Source organism: Pelodiscus sinensis, chromosome 11 (genome assembly GCF_049634645.1).
Source record: "Pelodiscus sinensis isolate JC-2024 chromosome 11, ASM4963464v1, whole genome shotgun sequence".
Taxonomy (NCBI): Eukaryota; Metazoa; Chordata; order Testudines; family Trionychidae; genus Pelodiscus; species Pelodiscus sinensis.
Window position 1 is genome coordinate 48927929 of NC_134721.1, and position 20736 is coordinate 48948664.

Below are 20736 nucleotides of genomic sequence, written 5' to 3' on the forward strand. Positions count from 1 at the left end.
CATAAGCTATCGTGGGCAAAGACCACTAGCCTCGTTATCTCCTCATTATCTCTAGCCTGATTCTGGCCTGCATATTTATACCTGCCTCTGGAAATTTCCACTACATGCATCTGACGAAGTGGGTCTTTGACCACGAAAGCTTATGCTCCAACACATCTGTTAGTCTATAAGGTGCCACAGGACTCCTCGCTGCTTTTTCGGGTTAGCGTGTGGATAGTAGCTACAGAAACTTGGTTATAAACATGGGAGCCAACAGAATTGCTGGGCCTCTGGGTAATGTGTATGAGTGTGGAGAGGGGGGTCTTGGTGCTCCCAGAAGGGAGGGGCAGACGGAAGGAGGCAGCTGGGCCAACCAGCCCCCAGTGCCACCTGGACAGCGTGGCACCCCTCCCACTGGTCCTCAGAGCTGGCCCAGAGCACGTGGTGTGAGGCTGTCCAGCATGCTATGTGGCACTCCCCGGGTAATTGCCCCTGTAGGTCCGCCTGTCAGTGGACCTGGTTATAAAAGGCAAATTAAACACAACTATACATTAATTGTACGGAGTAAGACATGACCAGAATGCAAGATGGGTTTTTTTTTCCAATGGAGACCTAGAAAGACAGGGGAAAATGCTTGTATTAAAATGTTACATTGTTCGCTGCTCTTACAAAATGTAGTTTACCACACTCAATTTCAATTTGCCTTCAATTACACTTTTATTGGACTCCTTCCAATGGTGTCATTAGAACAGCTCAGAAGATGAAGAAAATATCTAAGTCATGTTTAAACATTAATCCCAGGATCATTCTTGAATTAAACTGTTAGCCACTGAGGTGCCTAGAATACAAATTCATATATAATAAAAAGGCAAAAAAGAAATTAATAAACCCAGAAAAAGGCTAAATAGTCCTGCAGAGTCAGTAATTTTTCCTGCCCTTTACTTCTTCAGATAAAAAAGGTCATCTAACAATGATAAAAGTAAAATGTAAAGTATGTCCTTGGATTAGTAAGGAAACAAGAAGCACTCTATAGAATTCTATCAGAGATATTTCTTGCTTCTAGCTGTTTTTCTAAATTGCTCGTGAGAAAATATATGTACAATAGTGTGCACACAATTTATGCCACTAATCCGAGTACAAATACTTAGTTGTGTGTGCAGCACACAACTGCCCTGTTTAACTGCACAATCATGGCAATTGCATATATGCAGATGGCGAAGATGTGTTTTGACAGTCATGAGCTCAGTGTATGAATAAAATCAACTGCCTAACCTTGTCCATAAAATCAGTTTTATTCCTCTCGTATGTGTGTCATCGTATTAGGTTCTCTCAATTGCTTTCTAAATACAATGAGACCATTATGCAGTCAGTGACCATATTCCCGCCCCCCTTCGCCCCTCCCCCCCATCAAAGGAGTTGCATATACCTTTCAGCACAGAGTCTGGCCTAACACAAATAGCACTATATTCCAAGGGCACATCATGCCCCGTGCTCTTCTGGAAGTCAAAAACATAAGGAAGGTGCTCCTATTCTCTGTAAGTATATGTAGCAGGGCAGGCGCTTTATATCCTATAGCACTCAAGGAAGACAAAAGACTAGTGCATAATGTCCCTAAGAGGAGATAATCAGTCGTTTACACGGTATACCCAGCTCCACAGCAGCCAACAGCTAAGGCTTTGTTTACACTACAGAGTTTTTTCAGAAAAACAGCTGTTTTTCCGAAAAAACTTCACTTATGTCCACACTGCAATTGCGTTCTTTCAAAAGAAAATGAAAAGAACCGAGGGGGTTTTCTGACATTGGTAAACCTCTTGCTACGAGGAAGAAGTCTTTTTCTGAAAGAGCTCTTTTGGGAAAAGGCATGTGTGGATAGGGACGAGGGAGTTTTCGAAAAAGGAAAGAGGAAAAAGCACAGGTGCTCTGGTGGCCACTCTGTCCATAGTAATCACAGCTTAAATGCAAGATAGCATCCATTCAGTGTGGACGCTCTCTTTCGAAAAAGCAGATGGCTTTTTGATGCACTTTGGCAGTGTGGACACTCTCTTTCAGAAGAAGTTTTTTTGGAAGATCTCTTCCTGAAAAGCTTCTTCCAAAAGAAGCCTGCAGTCTAGACACAGCCTAAGTTCTAAACAGCAATAAGGGTGACTCAAGGGAGCACGGTGCTCCTGCTCAGCAGTATGGCACATCCAAAGCTGTATGGGCCAGGACAGGATTTTGCTCATTGTATCACCACTTCTACAGAGGCTGTAAAGGTTTCTTCAGCAGAGACCACTAAGGAACATTAGGAAGTGCACCAGATCTTATTCCTTGAAAAATACTCTTGGACTACAAATCTTCTGTTTCTACACTTGCATTCTGTCACTTCAGCTTCAGCCAAATGCTTCGTATAGCTTTCAGAATAGGATGAATGAATGAATTTCAGAGTGCTGTCTGCCCTGGAATAAATGAAGTCATGTGAAGGAAATTATAATCACTTAAAAATTACTAAACTGAGCATACTTAAAGATACAGAACTTAGCTACTGGGCAAACTGTGCACACAAGTAAAGGGCTTTTGCCTACATTATTATCAACGCAACTACTCAGGAATAAGGACAGCTCCTATAAAGACTACAAGACTAAAATATTTACATTGAACACATATGGATACATCTACACTGCACATTTATTTCAAAATAAGCTATTCCAGAATAGTTATTCCCAAATTATTCTGAAATAGCTTATTTCAAAATAGCACGTCTACACTACAGGGAAGCCTCAAAATTAGTCCGAGGTAGGCTTCCCTAATGTAGACGTGTTATCTCTGTTTAGACTACCCCTGAGGCAGTAGGGAGGAATAACTTAGATTGGCCCTGGTGAGGGGCCACTTAAAAATATCAGCAGTGGGGCATTTACAGACACCTTATTTTGAAATAGCTTTTTCGTAATAAGTGTTATTCCTCATAGAATGATTTTTACAGATTTCGGAATAAGCCGTCCATTATTTCAAAATTATTTTGAAATAACGGAATGGCTGTCTAGACATTCGAATTGCTATTTTGAAATAACGCTACTTATCTTGAAATAGTGGTACAGTGTAGATGCACCCTTACAGAGATGAGCTTTCCCCCCCCCCCCCTCTTTAAGACTATATATTGGCCAACCATTGAGCAGTCAAGATAATTCAATGAGCAGGATCAGCACATGGGCACAGATCCTCAATTGATTCCGTGCAAATTAAACAAATATTTTTGAGGCCTTATAAGGTCTAATAAATTACAGCTGTCTTTCTTGTAGAAAGAGAATTGCAGAAAGTCTAAAAATGCTAGTCTATCCACCTGGATGATGCTGAATATTAACAGGATTTGCAGTTTTATTTTTCAGAACAAATATAAATGTTTTTGTACATTACATTTTGATAATGTGCATTACATGATCCTACAATTTCATTAAAATGATTATGTGCTTATAGCTCTTTCAGAGCTACTGCCATATCAAATATTTTCTCATGCCAATTTGGAATAAATTTTCCCTAGATGTACATATCAACCATTTCCTATTGTTGCATTTCATTACAAATTGGATCTAATGTGGCAATAAGAACAAGGAAAATAATGAGAGGTAGCTTAGCTAAGGTATAAATGTTTTGTCACCAAAACATAGTGTATGCTATGGCTGTGATTATTTTAGGAGCATTTATAGTATCTGATCTTTATGCCAATTATGAAGAATTCAATATCCAGAACTACCCCATCTGCTCAAGAAACTCTCTGCTACAACTTGGGACTAAATATATACAAATACACCCCAGAACTTGGACCAGGGGCTACCCAAGATCCATAAACCTTAAAATCCCGGACATCCCATCATCTCAGGCATTGATTTGATTGGAATAACGGAGACTTTGTGGGATGACTTGCATGACTGGAGCACTGTCATGGAAGGGTATAAACTGTTGAGGAAGAACAAGCGGGGGAGAAAAGGAAGAGGAGTTGCACTGCATGTAAGAGAGCAGTATGATTGCTCAGAGTATGAAGGCACAGGAAGAAACCATCCAGATGCGCAGCAAGAAAAGAAAATATGGTAGATGACCAGATTGGCTTAGTGGGGACATCCTTGGTGAGCTTAAACACAAAAAGGAAGCATACAAAAAGTGGAAACTTGGACAGATGGCTAGGGAGGAGTATAAAAATATTGCTCGAGAATACAGGGGAGTTATCAGGAAGGTGAAAGTACAATTGGAATTGCAGCTAGCAAGGGATGTGAAGGGTAACAAGAAACGTTTCTACAGGCATGTTAGCAATAAGAGGGTGATCAGAGACGGTGTGGGCCCCCTACTGGATGAGAGAAGTAACCTAGTAACAGATGATGTGGGAAAAGCTGAAGTACTCAATGCTTTCTTTGCCTCTGTCTTCACGGACAAGATCAGATCCCAGACTAATGCACTAGACAACACAGTAGGAGAAGGAAGTGGACAGCTCTTGGTGGGGAAAGAACAAGTTAGGAATTATTTAGAAAAGCTAGACATACACAAATCCATGGATCCGAATTTAAGCATCAGAGGATACTGAGGGAGTTGGCACATGTCATTGAGGAGCCTTTGGCCATTATCTTTGAAAACTCATGGAGACCGGGAGAGATCCCGGATGATTGGAAAAAGGCAAATGTAGTGCCCATCTTTAAAAAAAGGAAAGAAGGACGATCCAGGGAATTACAGACCAGTCAGCTTTACCTCAGTCCCTGGAAAAATCATGGAAGGGATCCTCACAGAATCCATTTTGAGGCACTTGGAAGAGGGGAAAGTGATCAGGAATAGTCAACATGGATTCACAAAAAGGGCAAATCATGCCTGACTAAACTGATTAGCTTCTATGATGAGGTAACTGGCTCTGTGGATATTGAAAAGTCAGTGGATGTGATATATCTTGACTTTAGCAAAGCTTTTGATACAGTCTCCCACAATATTCTTGCCAGCAAGTTAAGGGAGTATGGACTGGATAAATAATCTGTAAAATGGACAGAAAGCTGGCTAGACTGTTGGGCCCAACTCGTAGTGATCAATGGCTCGATGTCAGGTTGGCGGTTGGTTTCTAGTGGAGTACCCCAAGGATCTGTTCTAGGACCAGTTTTGTTCAACATTTTTATTAATGACCTGGATGAGGGGATGGATTGCACCATCAGCAAGTTTGCAGATGACACTAAGCTAGGGGGAGAGGTAGATATGCTGGAGGGCAGGGATAGTGTTCAGAGTGACCTAGACAGATTAGAGGATTGGGCCAAAAGAAATCGGATGAGATTCAACAAGGACAAGGACAAGTGTAGAGTCCTGCACTTGGGACGGAAGAATCCGAAGCATTGGTACAGGCTGGGGACTGAATGACTAAGTAGCAGTTCTGCAGAAAAGGACCTGGGGTTACAGTGGATGAGAAGCTGGATATGAGTCAACCGTGTGCCCTTGTAGCCAAGAAGGCTAATAGTATATTAGGGTGCATTAGGAGGAGCATTGCCAGCATATCTAGCAAAGTGATTATTCCCCTTTATTCGGCTCTGGTGAGTCCACACCTGGAGTAGTGTGTCCAGTTCTGGCCCCCCCCACTATAGAAAGGATTTGGACGCATTGGAGAAGGTCCAGTGGAGGGTGACCAAAATGATTAGGGGGCTGGAGCCTATGAGGAAAGACTGAGGGATTTGGGTTTGTTCAGTCTGCAGAAGCGAAGATTGAGGGGGGATTTGATAGCAGCCTTCAACTTCCTGAAGGGAGGTTCCAAAGAGCATGGAGAGAGGCTGTTCACAGTAGTGACGGATGGCAGAACAAGGAGCAATGGTCTCAAGTTACAGTGGGGGAGGTCTAGGTTGGATATTAGGAAAAACTATTTCACTATTAGGGTGTTGAAGTACTGGAATGGGTTACCTAGGGAGGTGGTGGAATATCCATGCCTAGAGGTTTTTAAGTCTCGGCGTGACGAAGCCCTGGCTGGGTTGATTTAGTTGGGATTGGTCCTGCCTTGGGCAGGGGGCTGGACTTGATGACTCCCTGAGGCTCTTCCAACTCTGATTCTATTATTCTAAATCCATCACATTTATACAGCTCAAGTCCTGACTTCCATTCCACAAAATCCATGAAATTCTGCTCTCTATACCACTAATGTAAGACTAGAGTAGCTCTGGTATTGTCAAGGAAACAGGGTTATGTCTGTGCAGTGCATGAATTTGGGCTGATCTTGTGAATTTGTGTTATGAAAAAATGGGGAATCATGAGTGGTTATATGTATTGATCCACCCTTGCTGAAAGGTCCTTAGCAGATGCACACTGAACAAGGACAATAGAAAATATGAAAGGTTAATAGCTGTACTTAGAGCTCACAAAGGTTAAGCTAAAATAGCAGCTACATCTTTAGAAATCCAGTTTTAGCTTATCTCCCCTGCATATAAATACAACACCAGCCGAAGACTGAGCTAATAAATAAATAGCTAATTTGTTGTGATAGGCTCCAGGAACTGTAGAAAACATTTAGTTACAGTTATGTATTAATAGGAGCTTAATCTAATTTTAAAATGTTAATGGGAAAAGATGTGTGTTTCTAATTAGGAGATTCACAGGGAAAACATCACTCACTTTTTATGAATGCTTATTAGCTAATACGTTGGCATCTTCATACTCCAGCTCTTCTTTAAGTAATTACATATACTTAAAGCTAATATATACACACACACCATTACATCTAATTATCTAACTCCGAATATAATGTGATTAAAGATACATGTATCATATATTGTCCGTACATGTATATATTTTCCCACAGAGTAAAAACTTCATTAAAAACCAAGGGACAGTGTGATTCTAGTCAATAGGGCACTGGGGATGGGGTAAAGAGTAGATAAGATTTCTATGCTTGTGTCTGACATCGACCTTCTCAGTTATTTTGAGAGAGACTTTCAGCTCTCTTCCCCCTATTCCTTCTTTTCTGTATTCGTTGTGCTTCTTTTAACTAAGCTCTTTGGGTCATTGGCTAGTCTCTTACTAATGTCTGTACAGTACCTAGCATAATTGGGGCCTGACATCATTTGTGGCCCCAGAGTGCTACTGTACCAACACAGAGAAATATCAAGGGGAACATTTACCTACACAACCCTTAGAAACAAGGAAACATTCCATGAAGGGTTCCTCCTATAATAAACCCTAACCAACCTATCACAATTACCACTTTCCACTACAAAAGGTCCTGTATAATAAGTAAGTTCCTGACCCCTAATATGTACAGTACAGCTTGAATCTATCTAGTCCAGCACCCTCAGGACCTGACTGATTCTGAACTAGAGAATTTTCCAGACCATAGGAGGTCAATATTGTCTAGCAGCATTACCAACACTTCCACTGCTTACGGGGCTGTTAGAGAACATTTAGGGGTAAATTAGAGCTAAATAACAGCACAGAGCCAGGACTGGAGGCTGTAAACAAACATTATGGGACCATGGGAAACTTGGCCACACCCATTAAAAGTGAACCGTTGGCTAACTAAAATCATTCCGGATGTTTCCGGACCAGAGTGTTCTGGACTAGAGAGGTTCAACCTGTAGCCTTAAAAAAAGGTATAAGCGAGGTAACCCAATTAGGTATTTATTCTGCCCATTTTATCTCCATTAATCATAAAAGTATCAAATATATTAAGATGAAGACTGTCTACTGTTATGCTGAAAGGTCAACTGGACCTTTGCAATGCTGCTGCTTAGAAAATTAAGAGTCTTTGATTAATACTATGATTTTTTTTAAAATTTTAGGGTTCCCATAAATACCATGCAAAAACTCTGTATGTCACAATTAAAGTAGCCAGCAAAGGTCCCCGTCACGTGCAGTCAGTGAATCATAGAAACAACATAGTAGTTAAACCCCTAAACTATGACATTTATGTTGTAGTTCTGCACACCTTTATTTTCTCTATGGTTGATTTGCAAGCAGACTCTGAATTTTAATAAACTTTCTAAACAAATATATCAATAAAAATAAAGTAACTGTACCAAACAGCTTTGTTTCTTGTGAGATGTATCTGTCGTCTCCGATCTGTATCTCCTTCAATGCCTAATTCTCACTTGTCTCTTCCCACTACCTTTGCCCTCCTGCACAGGCCTGACTCTCAATGGAGCCTGTAATCCCTACTCCTTCCTAGAAGCCAATGGTGTCCGATACCTGAAAGAGGACAAAAGGGCTGGGAAGTAAGGTCACAAACCTCTTCCCCCTTCATGCTGACCAACACAGTCAGGACCCTGTTAGGCTGCTAGGGGATGCTCTCAAGGATACAGATGGGAACAATTGGAAGGCGAGTGCCCAAACAATAGGGCTGCAGAGTCAGTCCGTGTTGGTCTCTCCTATTGAAGCAGTTCCATTATGAAATATTTATTGGGACAGAGAGAAAGAGGCTGAAATGAACCTGGGTTCTCAAAAATATTTCACTGAAAATTTTTGACCAAAACAGGTTCTGTCACAACCTAAATTCCTTCTAAGTTGCATGGCTGCTCAACTGTGCAGCTATTTTCTGAGCCCTGCTCAGAGGTTCAAAGCTCCTGTGCAGGCAGGGAGCATAACTGACTGGTGGGAGGTCGGCGCAACTGTAAACAACAGCTAAACAGAGCAGTGCTGCTTGAATTGAAGAACTCTCTCAAGGGGCGATCTATCCTTCGAGGCCCCTCGAGCCTAACCTACTTCGACTGAGTGACTCGCATGTCACCAGGTCAATTTACAGGATGGCTCCATACCCTCAGTTTGTACCCCCGACCCTTGACTCAGGGTATTTTGCCTCCGTGGCCTGAGTCCCTATGTTAGTCCCTGCTACACAGGGTAATACAGCCCAGTGGCTTAAGTCCATATACATGTCCCTGATACTCAGGGTACTACAGCCCAATAAGCCCATGTGCAAGTCCCTTTACTCAGGGTATTACGGCCCAGTGGGCCAAGTCCATATGCCAGTCCCTGCTATTCAGAGTAATACAGCCCAGCAGCCTAAATCCATAGGTATGGGGAACTCCCCCACACAGGGTATATACAGAGAGGGTTGGAGGACCCAGGCCCCTCCAATTCCACCAGGTCTCAGCCTACCGTCCAGTTGGCAGTGGCAAAGTCCACTGCTTGCTCAGCGGGGTACTCTACCGCAACACGCTGAGCACTCAGGGATCAATTCCCCATCCTGGGCTACTTCCTACTGGGACCCGGCAGATCTTTCCTCCATAGTCTCACTCTGTCTCTGCGGTTTCTTGTATCGCACCTCTTGGCCCAGCTGCCAGTGCTTTGTCTGCCTGCGCTTCCTCCCCTGGAGCCTCCTCAGTGCCTCCTTCCCCTTCAGCAGTCAACTCTGACTGAATGGCTCCAGAGGCTTTTATAATCGGGCTCCAGATTATGGAGCATTCCTAGAAGGACTGCGGGGGAGGGGCTCTCAGCCTGCTGAGCCAAGGTAACTTCATTAGCTTCAGTGAGAGGTTGATACACCCTGTCACAAGCTCTCAAAGCAGATAATCAGCCGAGACAAGCAGGGACTAAGTGGCAGGAAGGAGGGAGCGAGTAATTCATTGGTTTGGGGAGGGGTGGGGAGTTTAGAGAGTCCCATCTGCAGGAGGAGTGAAGAGGGAGAGTAAGACAGAAACCCAGCAGTCTCTTCAACCCTCTTGGGCAGGGAAGGGGGAGGTGAGGGGCTCACTGCATGAGGTAGGTGGGGGAAAGATAGGGTGGGTGGGTGGGTGCTGATGTCCATGCAATGAGGTGGAGGCAGGGGCAGTTTGTTTGGGGTGTCCTGACTCACTTGCTACAGTGCTCTGCGTCTGTCTGGGTTGGAGGGAGGGAAGGAAAGCAGGCTGCACGGGGGTTTTGTGCGATAGCAGGATATTTGCATGATTACATCACAAACAAAGTTTACATAGGTATTAATGGCTTATGGTAAGAAAGAAAGATTATTTTAACAGACCTGTTTTGGAGTGTTGCAGATATCTAAAACTCTGATCTTCATGATTTTTTTTAAAAAATCATGTGTTACTAATTAATACATGGCATATTGTATAGCATTAAGGCTAGATCTTTGATAAGTGGTAAAGATCAGAAGTAGCAAGTAGTTGGCGGGATGCTAGTTTTGTAGGATAAAACCTTATTTGCAAGCTCTTTGAAACATGCATCTGTCTACAAACCCTGAAGCCATGCGTTAATTTGTTCTGGGGCTCCTCCTCTTCCTTGAATGGAAGAAGGCTAATTCCCTACCTTTGTACAGCACCTCTGAAGTCACAAAGGGTACCTCACAGCAACTAGCCACAGGTGTCTTGTTTTAATATATTTTATTCCACATATATGGACTGCGTAAAATATGTGGGCGTGTTTTCTTTGTATTGGTGGTGCATGTCCACACACTGCATCAATATTGGTGTTGCACATAAGAAAATTCAAGCAGGCCAAGGATAGAAAATGTTAGAGGAACACTGGTTATGACATCAGTGGCTGCGTGGAGAGAATGGCTTTGAGTGAGTACACCTGGTGGTTCCCTATGGGTGAGAGAAAGTATTATGTCCTCTTTACAGCCCCCCTGTGCTGCTGCAATGCGTGGAGAGGATGAAGCTTCGGCCTTACGTTTTATACTATATCTTTACGCTGCAGTGACGAGGTGTGATTGCAGATGGCATAGACATACCCAAGACAGCTTTAAACTAATTACCTCATATACTACAGTGCTGAAACTGCACTAGCATGAACTTCAATTCAGTCTGCATTAGCCTGCCTAAATCTACCCAAGTGGCTAGCTCAGACTAAAACCATGCTGCCATAGCTTCATTGCTACTAGTTCCTAGTCTAGCTAGATGAAAGCTAGCTCTGGTATGGTTACACAAATCATGTTATCACACTCTGTCACTGCAGTGTAGACACATATTTGGGGTGGGTGGGGAAGGGAGTCCATATAACTCAAAATGAACTTTAAGGAAGGTAACAGCGCAGATACTGGTATCGTTGCTAGTGAACATTTTTATAGCCTTGCTTGACAGAAATATTCTCACTCATGAAGATAAGTACACAAGTCTCTTCTTTTGAAATCCCCACACCATAAACATTCTTGAGATCTTCGTCTTTTTGCTGTCTGTCAGAGGCAATAAAGGAAAAACTTTATAAACAATGACTAGTCTAGCAGCATCTTAAAGACTAACAAAACATGTAGATGGTATCATGAGCTTTCGTGGGTACAACCCACTTCTTCAGATGAGAAAAGTGAGAGAGAAAAGTTTTCAAGCCTAGAGGTCTTTTTCAGGTATACAGAGTGTCACAGCTAAATACAAGATAAGATAATTAAGCCTCAGTAGTTAGAACATATTGTCAGGGACCATGACCTTGACATCTTGTTATGTGTGACACTTATTTGATTAAAGAGATACTTTAGCATACACTTGTATTAAGCTACAACACTGAGTACACCTACCTAAACCTGAGGAAGAGCTCTGTTTGGCTCAAAAGTTTGTCTCTCTCCCTAACAGAAGTCGATCCAATAAAATATATTACTTCTCCCACCTTGTCTCTCTAAGCTTTGAAGTAGCATTCGGTTCTATTTTTTTCCACAGTAAATATTCTTGGCTCTGTCACATTGAGCTAATATGTATTAAAATTGATCATAAAATAAATTGTATTTTCTATGCACACCTATGTGAAAAAGGCATAGCTAATTAAATGGACCTACATGTTTCATGGATATATAGATCTATCTATATTACTTCAACTATTACTTCAAACTAGTTTAATGGCACTAGTTAATTTAAATATTAAATTACAGTAAATTTAGTCTAGATAACATGCAATAAATGCCGGAAACTGTGTGGCACCCAATAACCTCAAACTGACATATTATAATATAGTTAACATAAATTCTTGTGATGTTAAAATGTAACAGAGCTCAGGTTCCAGGCGTGTTCTTTCAAGTTATGGGCAGAGCAACCTTTATTTACATGGGGGGACACGCAGACAAGTGAAGTGAAGGGACTATTACATCCTAGTAATATGAATGAGATCTGTAAGAGCACAGTCTGACTTATATTGTCTTTTGAGTCATTTTGAAATAAAATCAGAGTAAATGTTACTAATGAAACAAAGCCCTGAAGTGGGCCTGATGACTTGTTCCACTCAATCTCTCTTATGCACCATCACGTGATCAGCCGAGGCACATTTTCAATGAAAAAAACATTTATTTTGATTTTATTTCAAAATTCCTGTTGGGGCGTGAAGTTCGAGTGTCTTCATAGAGGCCCTGGAATTCCCCTAACTAGCTGTGGAGTTCTCCATTGCATTCAAGTAATGCAACAAGAGAACCCTATTCCAGTGAAATAATCTTATGCGACATACCATTCCATCTGAGCATCACACAGCACTTCAAAACCAAATAGCTAATGAAGAGCATCTATCAAGGGGAAACTCTTTAATAGTTACACTGAAACTTAATATACCCATACACAAAGACTGGCAAAAATGCTCTGATGTCATCTGAATGTGGGCTAAGATTAGTTGTGTGGGGTTCGTCTGTCTTAAGATGATCCATCAGCCTTTTATAAACGGGTTTGTTTTCTAACAAGAATCAGAAGAAACATGGAGCCTACAAGTAAAGTCACTTATATAAAATACATTGTCTACATTTAAAAATTTCTTGGAGGGAATAGGGGAGGGAGGAGCAGTTCCTACAATAAGGAAAAGAAGAAATTCTATTTTCTATAGCCCTGGGATTCTAAACCAAATATGCTCTTTAAATCTTATTAAGACAGCAAACAAAGCACATTTAAATAGCAAGTTAAATCTTACTCTATATTTAGAAATGTGCATCGGTCTGTTTGTGAGCCGTTTTGTTCAAGTACTCCTAAACAGCAAGAGCTAGGACCACCAAATTTGGTATGCAGCTTCCTCTTATTATAACTTAAAGCAAGGTCAGGGTTTGGTTGTGCCAGGACAATGGGGGTGTACCTGGAATTCAACTGTTTCTCATAAAATGGAAAGGGAGAGGTCTGGCAAGAGAAAAAGTTATGTAGCAGAATGACCACAGGAGGTAGCAAGGGAACAGAGACAGGGACCAGTCCAGCTATCTACTATATATTTCAGAGAGTTTGTCTTTTTATGTCTGTCTGACAGTCTGTCCCCCAGCCAGGGGACATGTACCCCTCCCCCAACTGTGCCTCTTGCAGTAGCCATAGATGGGAGTGTCTCACCTTACCACAAGCTGCTGCAGTGAGAGAGTAGCCCACTCTCCCCAGAGCAGCCTGCATAGTGACCCCCTCATCTCCAGCCCTATCCCAGAACATTGATTTATCTGAAGAAAAACAAAACTTATTTTAGTTAAGGACTCAAGCAACACCAGGTCAATCTTCCAGTAGGTTTTATATTTAACATTCTACACAGTATTGTTTATAAAATACTGTTATATATTCAGGGAAGAAGCCAGCAAGTTATACTTTCCTTGGAAGATAAACAGACTCTTATTAAAGATCAGAAGTTACCTATAGTAATTTCCCACCTAGAGGTAGTTTGAAGACAAAAAGCGCTGTCGGCGCATTCAAAGCGTATTGTTAGCAGCAGCACTCATTTCACAAAGTTAATCAAAATTCTTCTGGAAAATGGACAATTTGCAAAGAATAACACTGATGCACTCCATTTTTCAGCACTGATTTGGTGGGAAGTCATGAAATTGCTGCAAGGAATTTCTTGCTAACATCATGCAATTAAATAGGTTACCTAGTTATTTAAGTTCTGTTTTTGTAGTATTTAACATAGAAGTGTGTTTACAGCCATGTTTAGAGCCAGTGTATTTGCTCAGTTCCTACAGTGACTTAAACTCACTTTACATTATCTGCATTCCGAGAGCACATGACAGCATGACTAGATCTAGATGTAAACTAAGTCAGACTTACATTGAACTCTAGTATAGACAAGACACTGGCAGCCAATAGTTTTAAGGTGGTTAAGGGCCTCATCTAGGTTGGAAAATAATAGTTAAATGCCAGGAGCTTCCAGTACAGCTCCACTGGTGGTGGGGAGAATTTTAGAAAATAAATTAGAATCTTCTTTTTGTCCTCAAGTTTTTATATTTTGTTTTGTTTTATTTTGTTTTTTGAGGTTACAGGATTCACTCTTTCAAGCTTTTCTCTGCAATCATGGCACCTAGTAACATTACTTTTAAAGGTGAAATTCTGATGTAGTCCCATGACTCCAGGAACTGGGGCTTTAAGAAAAAACACCAAATATCATGAGACTTTTCCCTTTCCACACTCTATTTATTCTGTCCTATTTTGATTGTAAGCAGCTTGGGACACGGACCAGCTCTCACTAGCTGTTCGTATGATGACTCGCAAAATGGGCCCTCATCTTAGGTTGGGCCTCCAGGAAGCATAATACAAATAATGAATACATTATAAATTAGCAGAAATACTGTATTCTATGCATTCATTTTCTTCCCTAAAAGGAAAGAGTCTATTGTTTAAACCATGTCATACCAAGCATTTGAATTTCATAACACTACATTTAAATCTACTACTCCATGATTACTATTATTTTGTTTGTTACCATAATGGAAACAGTTCCTGATACTATTGCAAAATGCCAGCCATTTGTAGCTTTGTTGTAACTGTCCAGGATCCTTTCTTAGCCCACTTACACAGAAGGGGAGGGAAAATTCCATGCTAGTAAACAAGAAAGAACACGCTAGTATTAAATCTTATAGGTAGATTAATAAGGCTGGTACTGATGTATAAAACCCTGCCTCTAACGTTATCCATCCTTCTGTTAATATAAAGAAGAGTCACTGAAGTTAACTAACCCATTCTCCACTATGCTTCAGCTCTGACCTATGCTGAACACATTTTCAGGTGGGAGAGGAGGCCGGCTCCCCTGCCATTCAGCATTCCCATGCCTGTCTGCTGAAGACTGAAAACATGAGAGCTAATCATGGTACTAATTGCTATAACTTGAACACTATCCCAATATTAAGTCAATTAGAACTCCTTTTGCATGCATTAGGCCACTAAACAACATGGGATGCTAATGCCTTTTGTTGACCTGTGATAACTGACTCCATGTCTTATTATCTATCCCATTCGTTATCCAAGCCTACAAACATCTTTTTTGTTTGTTTGTTTTGCCTTCTTTGCAAAAAACAGTGCTCATGAAATGGTACATTTATGAGAACAAACTGCCCTTTTCCTTGTGTAATAGCCTGACGTATGTGAATTCCAGCCACCGTCCTCTTTGTTGCTTATTATCCTTAAGTGTACGAAAGGAATCCTGAATAAAATCCCTCAGCAGTGTCTTTTATCTGTCCAATGAACACACATAGCATTTTATTCATGGATTGCCACCAGACTGCAGCATGTCGCTTTTCTTCTCCATAGATTCTATTGAGAACAGTTTGATAGAGTAAACCGACACGTGGAGGGGTTAGCACATTGACCTCTCCAGCATTTTCACATTCATTGATGTATTCATTTGTGTGTTGAGAAACTATGATTATTTCTTCTAGTCACAGGACTCTAGCGGTGCTCCCTGCACAGCCTTCATCACCTCGTCAGCGATGATTAACTTGCACCATGAGCTATACATTATGAAAGAAGCAATAAAGAAACAAAACAATTCAGGTAGCTTGACCGCAAGATCAAAAAGTTACTTAGAAAAGTGGGCCATTGTTGAAAACAAAGCAAAGCAAAAGGAGGGAACAAAGGAAGGAACAAAGCATGAACACAGACAGGCAAAGCTATATAAAGCCATTTTGGATTCAAACTCTGCAAATCTCAGCATAAGTGGACAGTGTAGAGTATAGAACAAACACCAATGGCCAAAACAGCAAATGCTGCCCCATATGCTGGGATTCTGGGCCACTAGATTCACATTAGAGCTGGCCTACCCTTCAATACTGGCCTATTTTAGATCGGTATGGTGCCTCTCTTTTCACAGTCACTGCTTCACTCTGTGGAGATGCTCAGTCTAAAAAACCCCTTGCCACATGCAGCAGGATATTGTTGACAGGGCCTTCCCCAACTTTGAAACTCTCTCTCTTGCTGCTGTCCACCCAGCCTGGATTTATTAGTGTTCTACATGTGGTATAGATCCCATTTATCTTCCCAAGCATGAGGGGAAAAGAAGTGCTGAGAGTTGGAGTTTTTTCTATTATCCTCATTATAAATGCTGGTGAATATGTAACCACCACCAGGTGGATCTGAACCTGGGACCTCTGGAACTTAGTATAGGAGGTTCTATCCTTCAAGTTAAAGGCCAGTTGGCTCAGAGCCTGTGCTAGAGAGATCTCTTGAGCTTAGCTGTTCCTGTGGTCTAGGTGCCACCTCATAGGCCAGTAAGCCACACTAGGTGTGTGGGTTACATATACTTTTATGCATGTGTATTTCAAGGGAGCATGGAGACAGATCTCCCCGCTACAGAGGAATATCTGCTTTATCTTCACCTCCTAGGCTGCAGAGGGGCATCGTGGGACTTCCATAGCTTGCAGGCTCCTCAGCAGGCCCCCTAAGGGTGAATTGCCCTGTTAGAAAACACATGCTTGAAGGCAGTATAGGGTCTTGGTAGTGATTTCACATGAAAATAGATAATGATCCTTTTCCGATCACTAAGAGCTACATGACATGGCTGCCAGCAGTTAATTCAAAGAAGGGAAAATCAACAAGCCCAATAAGGAAAACAACTAGGAGTCCTGTAGACCTTTAGGGCCAAGAATCTAAACTCAGTTACATCACTGGAAGTCTGGAGTAGCTCTATTGAGTCTCAAATTTTAACAGAGAAATGAGATCAGAATATAAACCAATGTGATTTTCGCTGGTGTGGGATTTTCTTTATACACTTGCTCCCTAAATACCTCAATATTGCAAAGACGAGGAAGAGATTATGGGTTAATAAACTTGCATATTATTGTTTTTTATCAAAGTGGTCAAACTACATGCTTGGCCATAAGAAAGTGTCTGACCAATATATACAACTTATAATATCTTTAACAATTAAGGGAACTCTAGGCAAGATTAAATGTTGTGGGGGCCTTTATTCTGATGCTTCCCAGCATAATAAATAGACCAAATTCGGTGTTCCCTTTTCAGTTTCACTCAGTCCTTATATTTCAGGCAAATGTAAAATAGCCTTCGGAATTTATCCGAAGGAACAAAACACCGTAGTTAGCACATTTACACCATGCTGTGTTTTCAAATGCTTCACAAACAGTAACTATATATTCCTTCTTTTGTGAATAATCTGAATATACCGCACTAAGAATATTTTCTTCTTCAATGCCAGAAATATCGGGCCATGCTAATTACTAATTAAGGGAGGAGTGTACCTGCTTATCTCTCCTTCACTACCATCCTAACTACTGGCCAATTATTCTAATTCTCCTATTGTATGCACAGAACAGGTTTTCTGCTTCTCCCACACTATTCCACATTGATTTAATATTTATTGAAATGTGTCCTAATTAAGCAATCAGCTGAAAAGCAAAGAAAGCTGGTACGTGATTCAAAGCAGAACTTTCACTCATTTTTTGGAAAATCCCTTGATGTCTGATACACAAATATCAAAGTGATTAATCTGCAAAACAGTGAGTTTTAGCAGATATTCTGGACAGAAGCAGCCTGGAGTGGATTTTTTGGTGGTGGTGGTGGTTTTCTGATGGGAATAGTTTACAGTGCCCGCAGCGGGGGAAACATGGTAACCATGAAAATAGCAAACTGCAGAACTTTGGCAGAGACTGTATGGCCATCATTCTGTTTCTAGCAACCATGAATGCAAACCTGCATTCCTTGGGCATCAAGACACCCACTTTAGCTAAAAGGAGTATGAATGCAAGTGAAAAGCAGAAACAAACTATAAGCATGCGATTTTAAAGTCCTATCTGATTTAAAATGCCCATTAAGAATGCCACAGTTCACGGCTATGACAAAGCGGAGAAATATTTTCAATGTGTGAGAGAAATCCAAGACAGTAACTAAACAATTGCAGGTCTGATGCCCTAGCCACAAATTATCCAAGAGCATCAGGATCTCCATGATAGAAATCCAGTTTAAAGCTGTTTCTCTCCTCTGTTACAGAAAAGAAACAGGATTACACAAAGAAAACTGAACATGAGAGCAGAAGGACATTTTGTATTGATATGGCATTTGACAGCTCTTAAGTCCTAGAACCAAGAGTTGGTGCACGCCTTTGCCAGGTAGTGGCCAGCATGCAATATGGTAAGAATTATGAAGGAATTGTAGAAACAACAATGAAATTATATTCCCTGGCTGTCCCAGTCTTGATTTTTTCTAAATCCTCATACAAAATACGAATTAAACCTTGCAGTCTGCTGCAGCTAGACAGCAAGGTCAGCAAACATTGTGCTTGTCTATTTGTTAGTCCTAATTGAAACACAATGATTTGAGCATACTTTTTTATGTGTGTGTAAAACAGGACTAATTAAAACAAATTTTCAAAGACCGTAAAACATTCTTATATTGTGCTTTTAAATAAAACCTTTTTTTAATTGAAAATACAGTTTACTTAAAGCCGTGATTCTTCCCTATTCAGACAGAAATCAGAGCACAGTTTCATTCAAATAACCAGCTCTGTAGAGACTGGGTGACAGAAGGAAGAAATGACAATGTAAACACATACCTGATGCTTCTTGAGCTTTCACCTTCAGACCTGCAAAACAACAAGAAGTCGTATTTAGAACACTACCACTTTAGCTCTTTGCATTTATAAAATCAACAGCCCCATCTACATTTTGTCAGCACCAGAAATACTCACTCATTCTTAATGATCTGAGTTTATTTTTATACTTCCATTACCAATTAGCAAATACAAAAACTTTTTCAACTTAAAGCAACAAGAAGCTAGTTAGGAGAAATTAAAAAGATGATAATTAAAAATCAATAAATTACACTTCGACATAACCTGTCACACTCTTGGACTTTCATTAAGACCTTCTGTAAAAGTCTTTTGCGCACTATGTTCCACATTTGTAAACTAAAAATGTCAGCCTGTGACATCCCATACCAGCAGCAGTCTTTAGTCTTTCTTTAGTCTTCGGTATTGAAAGGTCACGGACAAATACATTTAGGAATCTAATCCCCAGGCTTCTCAAATATTGCTTAGCTTCCAAAGAGTTATGGATTGCAAATATAATCAACCTAAAATATGATTCTTTGAAAAATGTGTATGTTTCTCAAATTGTGAGAAAGCGAAGAAAAATAAACTCCTCTGCGGTTATTTAAGGGCTACCATCATATTTTCTCTTCCAAATGGAGAATAAATTTATGAATCCACAATGATGCAAAACCTACTTTCCCTCTCATGTTTGCTATTTTTATATATGGACACTGAATATGATATCATTCAAACTGACACACTTCCCTTCCCTGAAGAAAAATAGAAACTTGATACAGTTTTAATATTTCATGAATGAGTAGAGAATCCAGAGCAGAATATATAAAATCATTTGTCTGATTCTGTCAAAAAACTACATCTGGTCTCAGCTCTACAGCAGACCTACAATATTTGCCTCTGTATCCTTGTGAGGTAAGGATGACAAACGTACATTTTGATTAATTAATTTGGAACCAATTCTTTTTTCTATTTCTATAAGGGAGAAACAAAAATAATGTGTCACATCCTTTGTAAGAACCCAAATTCATGAAAGGAAACTATGACAGGTATAACCAACCTCTACAGCTCAATTGTTTTGGAATCTTCATTTAGCACTTTCAGTTACATATGGTAAGAGCTGTGCTGTTAATTGCACAAATTAACTATCATTGTGCCAACTTCCCATGAGCATATTGTGCAATTCTGCACAAAATGGAGATGTTAACTAGAGAATACAGAATGATTTTTGGCTACTGCAAGTAAATATAGCAATGTCATCACTGAATTCTAGATCAAAAGAGCATATATCCCAAATAATACTTGATTATAGGCAGAGGAGGTAGTGGAGTCCAGTTTATGAGACACATTGGCTGCGTCTAGACTGGCATGATTTTCCGCAAATGCTTTTAATGGAAAAGCTTTCCGTTAAAAGCATTTTCGGAAAAGAGCATCTAGATTGGCATGGATGCTTTTCCGCAAAAGCGTCCGTGTCAATTTAGACGCTCTTTTCCGCAAAAAAGCCCCGATCGCCATTTTTGCGATCAGGGCTTTTTTGCACAAAACAAATCTGAGCTGTCTACACTGGCCCTTTTCAAAAGGACTTTTGCCCGAACGGGAGCAGCATAGTATTTCCGCAAGAAGCACTGATTTCAGACGGTAGGAAGTCAGTGTTCATGCGGAAATTCAAGCGGCCAGTGTAGACAGCTGGCAAGTTTTTCCGCAAAAGCAATTGCTTTTGCGGAAAAACTTGCCAGTCTAGACACAGCCAGATAGTCCAGTTTATATGACACAGTCCACCTGTTTTTAAGTGTTTATTATTTTATCCAACATTAACTATTCATACCAAAGGTTTCCATGTTTGACTTCTGCCTGTTGCTGAATTGCTTTTGGAAAGTTTTATCAATTATGGTTCAGTTGTTTCTGAAAAACATTCATACAGCCATTTATAGTCAAGAAGTTCTAGTGACCCCAGGAAGTTAGAACAGGGGCTTTACATTTGTCCTAAAGGTTGCTGTGCTGTCAGGCATATCCTTTGGGCCATCCCGGGCCCATTGACCACAATTCCAGGTCCCAGGGCAGGTCAGTCCTTGTCCTGGCCTGCTTCTGTTTCTTCTCTGAGGCCCTGCCATCACTCACTCCATGGCCCCTCCCTCCATCACTCGCTGTCCCCCACCC

General features: G+C 40.8%; 1 protein-coding gene across 7 annotated transcripts in view; it reads right to left on the reverse strand.

The window, feature by feature from the left end:
* IQSEC1 (IQ motif and Sec7 domain ArfGEF 1) overlaps nucleotides 1-20736 on the reverse strand; it is a 611669-nt gene that overhangs the window by 434357 nt on the left and 156576 nt on the right. For all 7 annotated transcript variants that reach the window (XM_075939721.1, XM_075939719.1, XM_075939722.1 and 4 more), the window contains exon 2: nucleotides 18589-18618. In XM_075939721.1, coding sequence (XP_075795836.1) covers nucleotides 18589-18618 — 30 coding nt within the window. The remainder of the gene's footprint in view (nucleotides 1-18588; nucleotides 18619-20736) is intronic.